The sequence below is a fragment of the Gymnodraco acuticeps genome, unplaced genomic scaffold, assembly GCF_902827175.1.
Source record: "Gymnodraco acuticeps unplaced genomic scaffold, fGymAcu1.1, whole genome shotgun sequence".
Lineage (NCBI taxonomy): Eukaryota > Metazoa > Chordata > Actinopteri > Perciformes > Bathydraconidae > Gymnodraco > Gymnodraco acuticeps.
The window spans coordinates 560731-576553 of NW_022991760.1; the positions used below are offsets into that span (position 1 = coordinate 560731).

General features: G+C 47.4%; 1 protein-coding gene across 3 annotated transcripts in view; it reads right to left on the reverse strand.

The window, feature by feature from the left end:
* Positions 1 to 15823, reverse strand: part of ccdc125 (coiled-coil domain containing 125) — a 47215-nt gene that overhangs the window by 14131 nt on the left and 17261 nt on the right. For all 3 annotated transcript variants that reach the window (XM_034199286.1, XM_034199288.1, XM_034199287.1), the window contains exon 11: positions 2861 to 3002. In XM_034199286.1, coding sequence (XP_034055177.1) covers positions 2861 to 3002 — 142 coding nt within the window. The remainder of the gene's footprint in view (positions 1 to 2860; positions 3003 to 15823) is intronic.

Sequence of the window (15823 nt, forward strand, 5' to 3'; positions counted from 1 at the left end):
AAGGCCATGGTTCCAGAACCAGTTCAGCCCCCAGCAGCCATGGTTACAGCCCCAGTACAGGCCCCAGCAGCCATGGTTTAAGCTCCAGTCCCGGCCCCAGCAGCCATGGTTCCAGACCCAGTCCCGGCCCCAGCTGCCATAGTCCCTTCTTTAGTCCCTTCCCTAGTCCCTCCTCAGGTCACTTTCATAGTCCCTTCTCTAGTCCCTTCTCCAGTCCCACCTCTAGTCACTTCTCTAGTCACTTCTCAAGTACCAACTCTAGTCCCATCTCAAGTCCCTTCTCTAGTCCCTACTCAAGTCCTTTCTCAAGTCCTTTCTCAAATCCCTCCTCTAGTCACTTCCCTAGTCCCTTCTCCAGTCCCTCCTTTAGTCCCCTCTCTAGTCCCTCCTCTAGTCCCTTCTCTAGTCCCTCCTCAGGTCACTTCCCTAGTCCCTTCTCTAGTCCCTACTCAATTCCTTTCTCAAGTCCTATCTCTAGTCCCTCCTCTAGTCACTTCCCTAGTCCCTTCTCCAGTTCTCCCTTTAGTCACCTCTCTAGTCCCCTCTCTAGTCCCTCCTCTGGTCCCTTCCCGAGCTCCTTCTCTAGTCCCATCTCTAGTCCCACCTCTAGTCCCACCTCGAGTCCCCTCTCCAGTTCCCTCTCAGGTCTCCTCTCGAGTCCCCTTTCGAGATCCCTCTCAAGTCACCTCTCAAGTCACCTCTCGAGGTCCCTCTCGAGATCCCTCCTCTAGTCCCTCCTCTAGTCCCCTCTCGAGTCCCCTCTCGAGTTCCCTTCTCTAGTTCCTCCTCTAGTCCCTCCTCTAGTCTCTCCTCTAGTCCCCTCTGGAGTCCCCTCTCTAGTTCTCCTCTGGAGTCTCCTCTGGAGTCCCCTCTCGAGTTCCCCCTTGGTTCCCCTCTCAAGTCTCCTCTCGAGTCCCCTCTCGAGTCACGTCTCAAGTCCCTACCCAATGTCCTGGTCCGTTGGAGGTTCCGCTGGGGGTCCTGCCAACTCCATGTCCTGTCCCGTTGGAGGCCCCGTCGACTACTCCTCTGCCGGGGGTCCTACCAATCGTATGTCTGTCCCGTTGGAGGTCCCGCCGTCTACTCTCCTGCCGGGGGTCCTGCCAACCCTTTGTCCTGTCACGTTGGAGGTCCCGCCATCTACTCTCCTGCCGGGGGTCCTGCCAATCCTATGTCCTATGCCGTTGGAGGTCCCGCCGACTACTCTCCTGCCGGGGGTCCTGCCAACCCTGTGTCCTGTCCCGTTGGAGGCCCCGCCGACTATTCTCCTGCCGGGGGTCCTGCCAACCCTTTGTCCTGTCTCGTTGGAGGCCCCGCCGACTACTCTCCTGCCGGGGGTCCTGCCAACCCTTTGTCCTGTCTCGTTGGAGGTCCCGCCGTCTACTCTCCTGCCGGGGGTCCTGCCAACCCTTTGTCCTGTCCCGTTGGAGGTCCCGCCGTCTACTCTCCTGCCGGGGGTCCTGCCAATCCTTTGTCCTGTCTCGTTGGAGGTCCCGCCGTCTACTCTCCTGCCGGGGGTCCTGCCAACCCTTTGTCCTGTCTCGTTGGAGGTCCCGCCGTCTACTCTCCTGCTGGGGGTCCTGCCAACCCTGTGTCCTGTCACGTTGGAGGCCCCGCCGACTACTCTCCTGCCGGGGGTCCTGGCAACCCTTTGTCCTGTCTGGTTGGAGGCCCCGCCGACTACTCTCCTGCCGGGGGTCCTGCCTACCCTGTGTCCTGTGCCGTTGGAGGCCCGGCCGACTACTCTTCTATCGGGGGTCCTGCCAACCCCATGTCCTGTTTCGTTGGAGGCCTCGACATCACATGTCTCACTGGGGGTCCTGCCTACTCCTGGTCCTCTTCCGTGGGAGATCCTGCCGAAGCCTGTCCCACCGGCTCCGGTTCCTGTCCGGCCGACACCGGGTCCTGCCCGGCCTCCGGAGCTGTCCCGTCAGCGCTTTCCTGCCCGGCCTCCGGAGCTGTCTGGTCTTCGCCCTCGAGCCCGGCCCCCTGAGAGCCGCAGTCTTCGCCCTCTATCCCGGCCCTCTGTGAGCCGCGGTCTTCGCCCGCGATCCCGGCCCCCTGACTCTTCCTGCCACTGCCCTCGCCCTCGGCCCCCTGACTCTTCCTGCCGCTGCCCTCGTCCTCGAGCCCGGCCCCCTGACTCTTCCTGCCGCTGCCTTCGCCCTCATGCCCGGCCGCCCGAGTCCCCCACCTTAGACTCTGCCTTGCCCCCGGGCCGTCCGCCCGAGACCCCTTCCTTGGACTCTGCCTTGCCCCCGGGCCGTCCGCCCGAGACCCCTTCCTGGTCCTCTGCCGTGCCCCTGGGCTGTCAGCCCAAGACCCGTCCTCCGGACCCCCTCCGCCCACCCTGGTGGCCCTGGTTTTGCCATGTTAATTGTGCAACATATGCAAGTTAGCAGTTTCTATGTGCTGGGGACACGTACTATACATTTCTACCATAAAATGTTGGGTTACTCAGCATTTCTGGGTTCACTATTCTGGCAACTAGACTATATTGTTATAGTTAAGAACACATAAGCACTTTTGCAATTTTGTTATAGGTGTTAAATTGTTAAAAATGCTGAATAAGCACCATAACTTTGATTATCCGTGTGTGTCGCGATCAGTTGTTTCTGTGAACGGCCAAATTATGCTTCATTTTAAATGTTGCGGCATTATCTTTTCCACTTTATTCTATGCTAAGAAAGGTACCAAGCAGCATTGAGGTTCCATTCCTATTATTTAGAGCATTTTTTTTCAACATTTGCCAGAATAATTTTATAGATTACATTTCATTAAAAGAACTTGAGGTCTGTCATATTTAGTAAGTTTCTGCTTAAGTGAATTTAAAAACGTGAGCCTTTTCCCACACACTTGCCTTCAGCCTTGCTGTGTTGTGCGTTGCCTTCAGCCCGCAGCAGGAAGTGATCGCTGCGTTTCCTCAGCTGCTGTTCAAAGGCGATCCGAAAAGCATCTGCAACCATTAACGCCTCCTCTCTCCTCAAATGCTGAGCGTCCAGCTGGAAACACACCGAACACACACACAAAATAATGTACATGCTTTACTGACATACTCAGTTACACTTACTGTAGGTAAACATAGGTACCATTAACTCTGAATCTAAAAAGATATTTTCATATTTTTGGTTTATATGGTTGGTTTAAAAAACATTGACAAAATTCAGGACATAACCAAAAGCCGCTGAGAGGCTGCTTGGTTTTGTCTGATGTATTAAAAAATACACGACTGAGACTGTATTGAGCAGATCTTATTTTAAGCAAAAAAATAATCAACGTATTATACTGAAATAATCCAGCTACCAAAAGTAGCAATCAACAAGAAATACAGCCAGCCTCTCAACGCTCTCACACACACACACACGTCACACACAGGTGAACACGGGATTATGTCATTATATGAGTGTCGCCCTTATACATGTGAAGCTACCACACAATACAGTAATAAAGGATAAAACCGACAAGTCTCCAAATATTAACCATTTTCCACTTTGTGAGATTAATGGTTCCTGAACAAGTGACTTTAAAGGGAGAGCAGCTGCTACACGTTAGGAACACCAATGAAGAAGAGAGAGACGGAGCTTAGCACAGGTGAAAAGGTTCAATAATAAAGTTAAGGGACTTCCCTTTAACATTTTACACACATAGATTTGGACTTGATATTGAATATTCCTGTACTTTCTGTAATTTACAAGAAGAAAGTATTTGCCATTTATTTGATGAATGGCAAACACTATGATATATATAATATGTATTGTAGAATGTATTGTATTGTAGAATGTTTTTTTAAGAAAAATAAAAAAGAGATGGCCTGACTGCAAACAACATTTTGAAAATGTTTACCAAGAACAATACAAATATAGAAGCACTATTAAAAACATTATGAATAAAAAGGCAATCAAAACTGTAACATCTTGGTGAATACAAGATCTTTGATTACAGAGATCACGTTGATGACGTAATGCGTGTGCTGTGCATGTTACGCGCCAGTTGAATAAAGATGGACACTCGGAATGAGAGAAGTAGTCCGCTTCATCTGTCTATGTAGACACAAACATGTCCATAGAACAGAATATTACATGGTGTCAGAGTTAGTTCATTTATCATCGACCTGACGACGGAAGATGGAGAACACAGGCGTTCCAACACCACGAATGGACTGGGACTCGTCTAATCTGCCGGACGCATGGAGAAAGTTTCGGCAGCATGTACAGCTAATGTTTTCAGGCCCGCTACATGCTAAAGACGAGGAGGAAAAATGTAGCTATCTACTCCTATGGATTGGGGAAAAAGGCAGAGATGTCTTTTACACATGGACTCTCACAGAAGACCAAAGTAAGGTACTAAAAACGTACTATGGCGGTTTTGAAGCTTATGTAACTCTGAAAGCAAATCCCATATTTGCACGCTATAAATTTTATGAAAAAATCCAAGGAGACAATGAGAGTTTCGACCAGTTTGTAACGGAGCTAAAATTGCTAAGTAAAGACTGCAACTACCCAAATAGTGAGGAAATGATTAGAGACAGGAATGTCTTTGCTACAAACTCACAAAGAGTGCGCGAAAAACTGCTATGTCACGGTCCAGACTTGATGCTAGAGAAAGCCATTGACATTGCACGTTCACATGAGCTATCACAGCAGCAGCTAAAGACAATGCTAACCCCCGCTGCTAGCCACGACAGTCGCTCTGCTCACGCGGTTAGCAGAAAACCTTTTAGAGCAGACCAAGCATCCCGTGGGCACAAGACGACATGGAATGATCGTAACAGCGCCGTGAGGAGCAAGGAATGTGGAGCATGCGGGAGGGAGCACAGTCGCACTGAGGAATGTCCAGCAAAGGGTCGCCAATGCGGCAAATGCAAGAAGCCCAACCACTTTGCTAAAGTGTGTAGGTCACAAACACAGCAGCCACAGACGAGATATAATCCCAGAAAATTGCATACCATCTCAAACAGTGCAGAACAGTCACTAGAAGAACTCTATATTGATGCTATCATAAAAGAGCATGAAAACACAGAAAGAGAACAGGCATATGCGGAAGTAGAAATAGGAAAAGCGAGGCACACACTGAAGATTAAAATGGACACTGTGAAGGTAAACTTCTGTTGTTGCAATGTTGAGGTAGAATGAAGGAGTCTGGAACCGTTGTTAGCCAAAAGCACTGAAGAGTTTTATTGGAGAAAGTACAGACAATAACGGCCGGGAGATCATCTTAGTTTCACACATGTCCAGTGCTCCACCAGCGATCTCTGAACCAAAAGACACAAAACATCTAACCAACACGAGGAGAGGCGGGCTTCCAGAAAGCCCGCGTATAATCAATAGCCGATGCAAGACAATGATCTGCTTGTCTCAGAGAGATGCTGCCAGGTCTCAAACCCCCCACGGATATCGGAGAAGCGTTTGACCTGTGACCTCAACCTACAGAGGGGTCTTTGAGTGACTACAAGCAGATGTTTGCAGTATCACAGACTCTAAGGAACCATAAAAGACTCTATAAACAGATCAGATGAAAATATTCTCTTACAGACACTGGTGCTCAGACTAGTATTATACCAGCAGACACATTCCGCAAGATATATGGAAGTGTAATACTAGGCCCCCCATCAAGCAAACTCTCAGATTATGGTGGGCACAGGATAGAAGCAGAAGGAACATGTAGACTGACATGTAAACACGGTGAGAAAACAGCCATGGTAGGTTTTGACATAGTCCATACAAATGCTCCACCTCTGTTAGGCTTAAGAGCATATGCTCTGCGTGACCGGCTCAAGGATGAGTTGGACGACATGGAAAAACTGGACGTTATCCAAAAAGTCACAGAGCCAACTGAATGGGTTAATGCACTAGTAGTGTTGGAAAAGCCGAAAACAAATAGGCTGAGAATATGCCTAGAACCCCGCGCCCTGAACAAAGCTATCCAAAGACCCCACTATCCACTCCCTACTCTAGATGACGTCACACCAAAACTGGCTGGAGCACAGTATTTCAGTGTACTAGACGCCAGATCTGGATACTGGAATATAAAGCTCACACACGACTCATCTATGCTAACCACGTTCAACACGATCTACGGCAGGTACCGTTTCAAGAGACTGCCTTTTGGAATCATATCTGCACAGGATGAGTTCCAGAGGAGAGTGGATGAGGCCTATGAGGGGCTTCCAGGCGTTGCCGTCATCGTAGATGACATCATAGTCTACGGCCGCGCCAAAGAGGAGCATGACGCCAGCCTGCGTGCCATGCTGGAGAGAACCAGAGAAAAAGGCATAAAGCTGAATAAGGACAAGTGCAAAATATGTGTGCCTGCCTAAGCTATTTTGGGCACAAGCTGACACGAGAAGTGCATCCGCCCTGACCCGAACAAGATTAAGGCCATCAAAGAAATGCCTAACCCACAAAGCAAGGCAGAGTTGGAGACCATACTGGGCATGGTCACTTACCTTTCCAGGTTCGCCCCGAGAATGTCAGAGGCAACAGCTCCACTCCGGAAACTGTTAAAGGAAAACAGTGAGTTTGTGTGGGACTCAAATCATGATGCAGCCTTCCAACGAGTAAAATACATCCTAACACAGGAGCCTGACCCAGTACTCACTTACTTCGATCACACAAAGGATGTGAAATTACAAGTCGATGCTTCCAAACACGGCTTAGGAGCTGTCCTGCTCCAAGAAGAGAAACCAGTCGCATACGCATCAAAGACAAAGAGAACTATGCTCAGATCGAAAAGGAGCTATACGCAGTGCTCTTTGGATGTAGGCGGTTTCACCAATACCTGTACGGACGACAGGTGATCGTCGAGTCAGATCATAAGCCACTTGAGTCAATCATGCGTAAGCCCTTAGCAGCTGCACCACCGCGTCTGCAACGCATAATGCTGCAGCTACAGCGATATGACATTACTATCGAGCACAAACCAGGAAAACAAATCCCCGTCGCAGACACTCTGTCCAGAAAGCCACTTGAGTGTTACGACCGCTCCATGAGCGAGGGCATGGACTACCAAACACACACTGTGATCAGCAACGCTCCGGTAAGCGACCGCAAAATGGCAGAGATCAGAGCCGCTACAGCCAAAGATGAGCAGCTCTCAGTGCTGAGACAGGTGATCCAAGCAGGGTGGCCCGAGAAAAACAAAAATGTCCACCTGCAGTCTCAGAGTATTGGAATCATAGGGATGAGATATCAGAGACAGATGGCATCCTACTGAAAGGAGAGAAAATCATCGTGCCGCACTCACTCAGGGCTGAAATGCTTTCACGCATTCACACAGGACACTTAGGGATGGAAAAGTACAAACAACGTGCAAGAGATGTACTGTTCTGGCCAAGGATGGGTAAGCAGATAGAGACACTAGTAGGGACCTGCAGCACCTGCCTTGAGCGACGCAGCTCACTCCCAAAAGAGCCTATGATGTCACACCCAATCCTAGAACAACCTTGGCAGGTAATAGCCACTGATCTGTTCACATGGAACAGTACTGACTATGTAGTTGTAGTTGACTATTATAGTAGGTACTTTGAGGTAGAAAAAATCACCAGCCTCACCTCCTCAGTAGTCATCCAAAAGCTGAAGGCCATGTTCGCTCGATTTGGAATACCACAGACACTAGTCAGCGATAATGGACCTTGCTACAGTTCACAAGAGTTTAAAGCTTTTGCTCATGCATGGGACTTCAAGCATGTCACAAGCAGTCCTCTGTATCCACAGAGCAACGGGCTAGCAGAAAAAACAGTTCAGACTGCCAAAGCGCTCATGGACAAAGCACACGCTCAGAGAACTGACCTGTACCTCAGCTTGTTGGAGTATAGAAACACACCAGTGGATGGTTTGAAATCGCCAGCGCAGCTACTCATGAGCAAGCGTCTGCGCTCCATCCTTCCCACCACTGAAAAGCATCTACAACCAGAGCTTGCCTGTCGCAGCACCGTTCACAGCAGGAGAGAACAGTGCCAAACACGACAAAAACAATATTATGACAGGAATGCCAGATCACTGCCTGCACTACCAGTGGGAGCCACGATCCGCTTCCAGCTTCCAACAGGGACATGGAAACCTGCAACAGTAGTCGAGCCAGCAGGTACCCAGAGATCCTACAACATCTGCATAGACGGAGGTCACACAGCATTCCACACTCTACACTCGTCGATCAGAGCGAGCGGAGCGCATTTTCTCATCCGCCTCACGGAGCGTGGAAAGTGAGGGGCAGGGCTGCCTCTCTTCCGTCGGCGTGGAGAGGAGGTTTACCTGTGCAGTGTTGCTGTGGGGAGGTTTTTTCCCCGGGAAGTCGCGGAGAGACGGAGCGGCTGCACGTTGTAGCTCGGGCTGGGGCCCCCTTTTTCCACCTGTCCAGTTGTGCTGTGGCGGGGACCTGCTTCCACTTGTCGTGTGCTGTTGTCCTGGCAGGATTTTGCCCCGGGGGCGTAACGGAGAGACCGGAGCGGCTTCGCGTTCGGGCTGCGGCCTGCTTTACACCTGCTGTAGCGGAGGCCTGTATCCACCTGCTCCACCTGTCGTGCTCTACGGTGCCGAGTACGTTTTACCACGGGGATATCGCGGAGAGACCGGAGCGCCTCTACGCCTCAAGCTGGGCCTGCTTCGCCTATCCTGCTGTACTGAGGAGGTTCTGCACCAGGGATATCGCGAAGAGACCGGAGCGCCTCCACGTTTCGGCCTGCTTGCGCGCCTATCCAGATGCTGTGCTGGTCTGGGAAAATGGCCCATATCGTGATTCTGCTATGCCTGTTAGCTATTTTGGACAATGAGAAGTTCTCTCGTCATCCTGAGAAGTCGACTGGATTCAGGTCTGTTTTACCGCCCGCAGTGGACATCCCCTGTAAAGGTTCGGATGTGTTACACAAACAATTACTGGTTGCCTTGTCTTTCATGTCTTTCATGTTTTGTAAAGCACTTTGAATTGCCTTGTGTTGAAAAGTGCTATATAAATAAACTTGCCTTGCCTTGGCACAGACATTCAGTTCGACAAATGTTTGTCTTTCTCACTTGCCTGCTATGATGGTTCTTCAGGACTGCTTCTTGAGCTCTAATCTCACTTTCGCGGAGTTTACTGGTGACTTTAAAGCAGATGACAATGTATGTGTGTCGGTTAAGAGGAAAAGGTGCTTGGTTTTTTTGTTATTATTACTATCAGGGAATGTACAACTAAACCCTGGACCGCCCAGCAGCAGTAGTAGTCAGATAGCTACTCCTGCTGATTTTAATTCTAGATCTGGGTTGGGATTCATTCACTTAAATGTGCGCAGTCTGTTACCTAAGTTAGATTTTGTCCGCATTTGGGCGAGCTCGACTGATGCTGATGTCATTGTCTTATCAGAAACGTGGCTAGATAAATCTATTTTGGCCTCTGACATCTATTTAAATGGTTATAGTGTATATCGTACCGACCGTCCTAAAAAAGGTGGTGGCATTGCCATTTATGTGAAAAATAAGTTTTGTGTAACCAAGATGGTTTCCAAATCTATTAGTAAACAACTAGAATTTTTAGCTTTAAATATCGAAGTAGCAAAAGGTCAACAGGTCATGGTGGTGGGCTGCTACAGACCCCCCTCAGCTGTCAAGGACTCTTTATCTTCTTTGGCAAAACTTTTATTTTCTACAAGGAAATAGTGCTGCTTGGTGATTTTAATTGGGACTGGTTAACTTCTGTGTCAGAGGATTTAAAAAACCTTTGTATCTCTCTGAATGTTACTCAGATTATAGACAGTCCTACTCGCCCTAACATTAAGTCCCCAAATAAATCCTCCCTAATTGATCTCATTTTAACTAATGTTCCTCATAAATACTCATCTGTGGGAGTATTTGCAAATGATCTGAGTGATCACTGTGTTGTAGCCACAATTAGGGACACAAAAGTCCAAAAGGTTAAACCTCGCATTATCAGTAAGAGAGACAAAAAGCATTTTGTGGAGCAGGGTTTTGTTCATGATCTGTTTGATTTTGATTAGGGTAAAATCGATCTGTGTGCTGATGTAGAAACTGCATGGTCTTATTTTTATCTTGGTTTTATGGAAATTATAGATAGACATGCACCCCTGCGTACATTTAGAGTGAAGGGACGAGACAATCCTTGGTTTTCTGCTGAATTATCTAGTCTCCTACATGAGAGAAACAAGGCCTGGGCAAAGGCTAGGAGATCAGGCTCAGAGGTAGAATGGCTACGCTTTAGGCAGCTAAGAAATAGCTTCACATCGCAAATCAAAAGTGCTAAGTCTAAGTATTATCTGTCAGTAACCACAAAGAACCTGAATAATCCTGGAAAATGTTGGAAAGCCATAAAATCGATATCCACCGGTGATATCCGTAATGAACTACCTCCGTGCATTACCACAGCATCTCGCACTATGTTAAATTGTTTTAATGAGCATTTTGTGTCCTGTGGCTCTCTGTTTGATTCTGTCACTAACTCTGCTTCTGTGAACACCACAATCTGTGATTCTGAAAAACGTGTTTTGGAAAACCCTTTTAGTTTTACTCCTTTTACTGTTGATGTTGTTCGTGAAGCTTTAACCAAGTTAGATCCTAAGAAACCGGCTGGCCCGGACAACGTAGAACCTTTCTTTTTAAAGATAGCTGCAGATTGTATTGCTCCACCTCTCACTAATGAAGCTTAGCGCAAGTTCAAGCAGGAAGACCAAGCTCTTCATTCATATTACACGTCACTTCTTTACCCTCTCCTCCCTCATTAAGTGATTGGGGGCGTCACTCCCCAGCTAACCAATCACTCCTCTCTTCATTCTTACAAGCCTATCGTTGCACCCGCTAATCCCTTTATATCTGCTCTTCCCTCTTGTCAGCTGTCATTTCAGGTGACAATACACAACAGCAGCAGGGCTTCGTCCCAGCTCCAGGCATACATTCATCAGCTCCGCAGTCTCGAGGATTAAGCTACAGGCGGCGTTCCCCAGTCGGCTAGCGGTTCCAGCCGGCAAACCCGGACGCGGGAGGAAAGGACAAGGATATCGGGCTCCACGGAAGTTCCTCCGGCTAATGGAAATGGGCTACTTCACGCAAACAATTGACGCACGCCTTCAGTCTCTCGAGAGGGCATCACTGGCATCAGGGCCGCTCAAATGCGGCTTCCGGCCTTCACGCGGAACGGGCCCTCATCGCATGCGAAGCTTTACCCATTTCTGGCTTCAACCACAACCCCCCTTGCAGGCAGGCAGGGCTTAAACTACACCCCATTGAAGCTACTTCTCCTCCCGGCTCAGTAGCCAGTACTGGACACTAAGTGCGTCATAGGCGGCTAGCAGGTTCATTGCACAGCCCAGGCTCTCGCCTCTTTTCCCTGCGCCTCACCCCTAAAACAGGCGTCAGGGTAGCGCTGGCAAGAGGCAGTTTGCAACAAATTCACGAGATGTTCGTTATGCATTACTGCTTTAGTTCAGGGTTAAGGTGAGTTCCAGGCAGTGTAGGGTGTAACGTGTTACAGTATGGAGTTTCAGTACACGTATTACTTTGCCGTACGAAGTAACGTAACGCATTACTAATGCAGTTCGGTACTACCCGTTACAATGCTCAGTAAGTAACGCAGTTTCAAGCTTCAACACAGTCACGGATGCTGCCCCATCCGTTGGTTTTGGGGGGTTTCTTTCAGGGAGAAAGAGAAGTTCATGTAAGATGATAGAAGACAGTCTAATCACCCAATCAAGCACATCAGCATCTATGTCTCACGTGGTGTAAATAAACTGCTAATTAAGCTAATCCTATATCATGGGTCATGTTTCAGCATTTACCTAAGCATACATCATCTTATGCTGTGCATATTGCATTTCATTTATATTTTGGTTTCATGCTCACATGGCTTACGATAAGCCAGGTTATGATATTCATGCATCACTGTACTCATGCTAACAGCTGCATTACATTGTCTACATCTCCCTCTTCGCCCGGACATCGGCTCGCGCCGGCAATACAAGATCTCTCCAGTTTACCTATGGTAAACATGCATATAACTGGTGGTGGTGTCTTAATAGCATTTCAGGGCTTCGTTCAGGATAGGTGCAGCAACCCTGCCGCCAATCAAGGTATTTCTTCCTCATCCCTACAACAACTTGGACGGTGGTCCTCCTCTGCCTTCACATCCTACATTCGCCCGGACATCAGCGCCGTGCGGCCATCCGAAGATCTCTCTAACCTGGTATTTATGCATTTTAGTGGTAGTGTTCATTGTGTTAATGTTTAACCCTGCATCGCAGGTCATCGACCATCGTGTCGGCAATGTTTAGTGGTAGTATTCACGTAAGCCCGGCACTGATTCCGGCCGTCGACCTCCGGGTCAGCATCTTATGATGTACAGTAAGCCCGGCAGTGATTCCGGCCGTTTGTTTAGTGGTAGTGTTCACGTAAGCCCGGCGCTGATTCCGGCCGTCAACCTTCGGGTCAGCATCTTATGATGTATAGTAAGCCCGGCAGCGATTCCGGCCGTTGTTTAGTGGTAGTCCGTAAGCCCGGCACTGATTCCGGCCGTCGACTCTCGGGTCAAGCATCTTATGATGCACAGTAAGCCCGGCAGTGATTCCGGCCGTTTGTTTAGTGGTAGTGTTCACGTAAGCCCGGCAGTGATTCCGGCCATTGTTTAGTGGTAGTACGTAAGCCCGGCACTGATTCCGGCCGTCGGCTCTCGGGTCAAGCATCTTATGATGTACAGTAAGCCCGGCAGTGATTCCGGCCGTTGTTTAGTGGTAGTGTTCTCGTAAATCCGGCGCTGATTCCGGCCGTCGACTCTCGGGTCAAGCATCTTATGATGTACAGTAAGCCCGGCAGTGATTCCGGCCGATTGTTTAATCCACATGATTTCATCCACAGATCACCGCAGTCAGCCCACAAGGTAAGAAACTCATTACAGCTCAGTATTTCATACTTCACTTCTTTGGGGGTTTCTTCTGAGCGGTTCTTCCCCTCCTGAATGATAATCCTGCAAACCGGGGCCTAATCGCCAAACACCATTCCATTCTCCTGTCTCAATTCTGGCAATCATTATTTCATTCATATGACGTGTCCCAGTAATAAATATGTATTTCATACATCAACGTCTCTCCTGATTGAACTCTTTTTAACCTCTCCCTCAGCTCAAACACAATTCCAAAATTGTGGAAGTCAGCGTATGTCCTGCCTCTACTAAAAGGTGGGGAGGCCACTTTATTAAATAATTATAGGCCAATCTCTAAATTATCAGTTCTGGCTAAGGTTCTTGAACGCCTAGTGAGTGAACAGGTAAAGGTGTTTTTATGTACAAATGACATCCTGTCTAAACATCAGTCAGGCTTCAGAAAGCAACACAGCACCATCACTGCCACAATGAAAGTGGTGAATGACATTACGAGTATTTTAGATAATAAGCAGAGTTATGCAGCTCTATTTATTGACCTTTCCAAAGCTTTTGACACCGTCGATCATCGCATCTTAAAGCAGAGGCTGGTCAGTATAGGCATATCCAGCCATGCAGTAGGGTGGTTTGTGAACTACCTCTCTGAAAGGTCCCAATGTGTTCACTTTGATGGGCTGTCTTCTGAGTGGTTAAATATTACTAATGGTGTTCCCCAAGGTTCTGTTTTAGGTCCACTTTTATTCTCCATCTACATCAATAGTTTAGGTGAAAATGTCGATGGAGCAACCTTACATTTTTATGCTGATGATACCGTGATGTACTGTGCAGGTCCCTCCATTAAGGAGGCTGTTGTTGAATTGCAAGCAGTTTTTAACATTATTCAGACTCAGCTCTCTGAACTAAAGCTTCTTTTAAATGTTGAGAAAACCAAGGTAATGCTCTTTTCTAAAGCTAAAAAGACACCAGAGCCTGTTGTAGATATTGTAACTACTCAAGGAATAAAGGTCTAGTGTGTGTGTATACAATAACAGAATGGAAAACTGCATTTCCCCTTCTCATCGTATCTTATTACCTTTCATGTCATTAGGAAAGATATTGGTTTTATTTATTCAGGTTGTTGGAAAATACGTGTGTCAGGCGCAGAGGTGGGAGGAGTACTCAGATATGGGCGAAGCCTGCGAGTTAGTTCAGGCAGTCAACTGGAGCACCAATGATACATTAACACGTGACGCGCCTCGTCCCTCTTACAACCAATCAAACACATTCTCCTAGACCTGCCGCTCTATTTAAGCTGCCAGGTCTGCTGCCTCGCTATGCTGCTGGTGCCACTGTGTTCATGTTGCTGCTGCTCTCCTTACTTAAAGTACCAAAGGTAAAAGTAGTCATTGTGCAGATTGGTCCATTTCAGAATAATATATATGATATGTTTTATAATGATTGATCAAAGTGTTCTCAAAGCTGGTGAAGGTGCAGCTAGTTTGAATGACTTTGCATACTGCAGAGTAGCTTGTGGATTTACTCCAGGTGGAACTAAAGTCTGATTTAACACTTGGTTATATTTCACATCATTCATCCAGATCTGTGAAGTAACTAAAGGAACCAAATAAATGAAGAGTAGTAAAAGTACACTTTTTACCTCTGAATTGTAGTGGAGTAGAAGTACATAGAAGGAAAACATTTAAAGACTGAAGTAAAGTACATTGAGAAAGAAGAAACAAGAACTGCAAACAAAAACCTATGTTAAAACAAAGAAAAAACACTTATAGTTTACATGATTACACAAATGATTTGTTTGCAACTTATAGTTTTATTTTTGAAATTTATTTTATTTTGCTTGACTTAGTTTTTTTTTCTTTTAAACTCATAGTTTTGCTTTATTCTGAGAAAGTGTTGCTTTATCTTTATGATACAAAACTAATCCCATAGGTGTAGAGCATGGTGTAGAGCGGAGAGCACCGGAACGCCGCTCCGGCACTTGTAGTACCCATAAGGAGCCGCACACATGCCGCAGTTGTTGCATGGCTGTGTCTTTAGTTGAAAGCCCAGTGGCGATCTGTTCATCTGTCACACTGATCATATAATAACGCCATCGAAAAGAATATGCTACATTACAGTGGTACTACTTCTGTGTCTTTGTGTGTCATTCAAGCTTGTGTGTGTGTGTGTGTGTGTGTGTGTGTGTGTGTGTGTGTGTGTGTGTGTGTGTGTGTGTGTGTGTGTGTGTGTGTGTGTGTGTGTGTGGTGTGTGTGTGTGTGTGTGTGTGTGTGTGTGTGTGTGTGTGTGTGTGTGTGTGTGTGTGTGTGTGTGTGTGTGTGTGTGTGTGTGTGTGTGTGTGTGTGTGTGTGTGTCGAGCACATTTTGTTTGAGCGAGAGAGAGAGAGCGGTACCGGGGATTTTTAGCATCTGGTTAACTAGCTATGCTAACGAATATAGAATATAATATAATGAAACCCTCTTTAATGGTCACACATGCAGAGCACAGAGCACACAGTGACATGTGTTCTCTGCTTTTAACCCATCCTAGTACCAGGAGTCTAGTACTAGGAGCAGTGGGCAGCTATTGTACAGCCGGGGAGCAATGGCAGTGAGGGGGGAAGGGGGATGTCTGGTGACTTGCTCAAGGGCACCACGGCAGGGCAGGATGTGAACTGGGACCTCTCCAAGTAGCAGTCCACACTCCATATTTAGGTCTGGTCGGGGACTTGAACCGGCGACCATACGGCTCACAGTCCAAGCCCCTACTTTTTTTTTTTTTTTTTTTTTTTTTTATCTTTTATTATCAAAAATAGACATTTAACATCTCATCACATACATACAGCATTTCTCATAATACACACATTCAATTTTTCATATCACTAGCTTAAAGGTAGTGTGCCTTTAGTTTTCTGTTCAAAGTTTAAGCACAATGCTCCCTCCTCATTCAGCTCAACTAGCCTGTTGCCATCCACAAAATCCTCGCAAAATATGTCC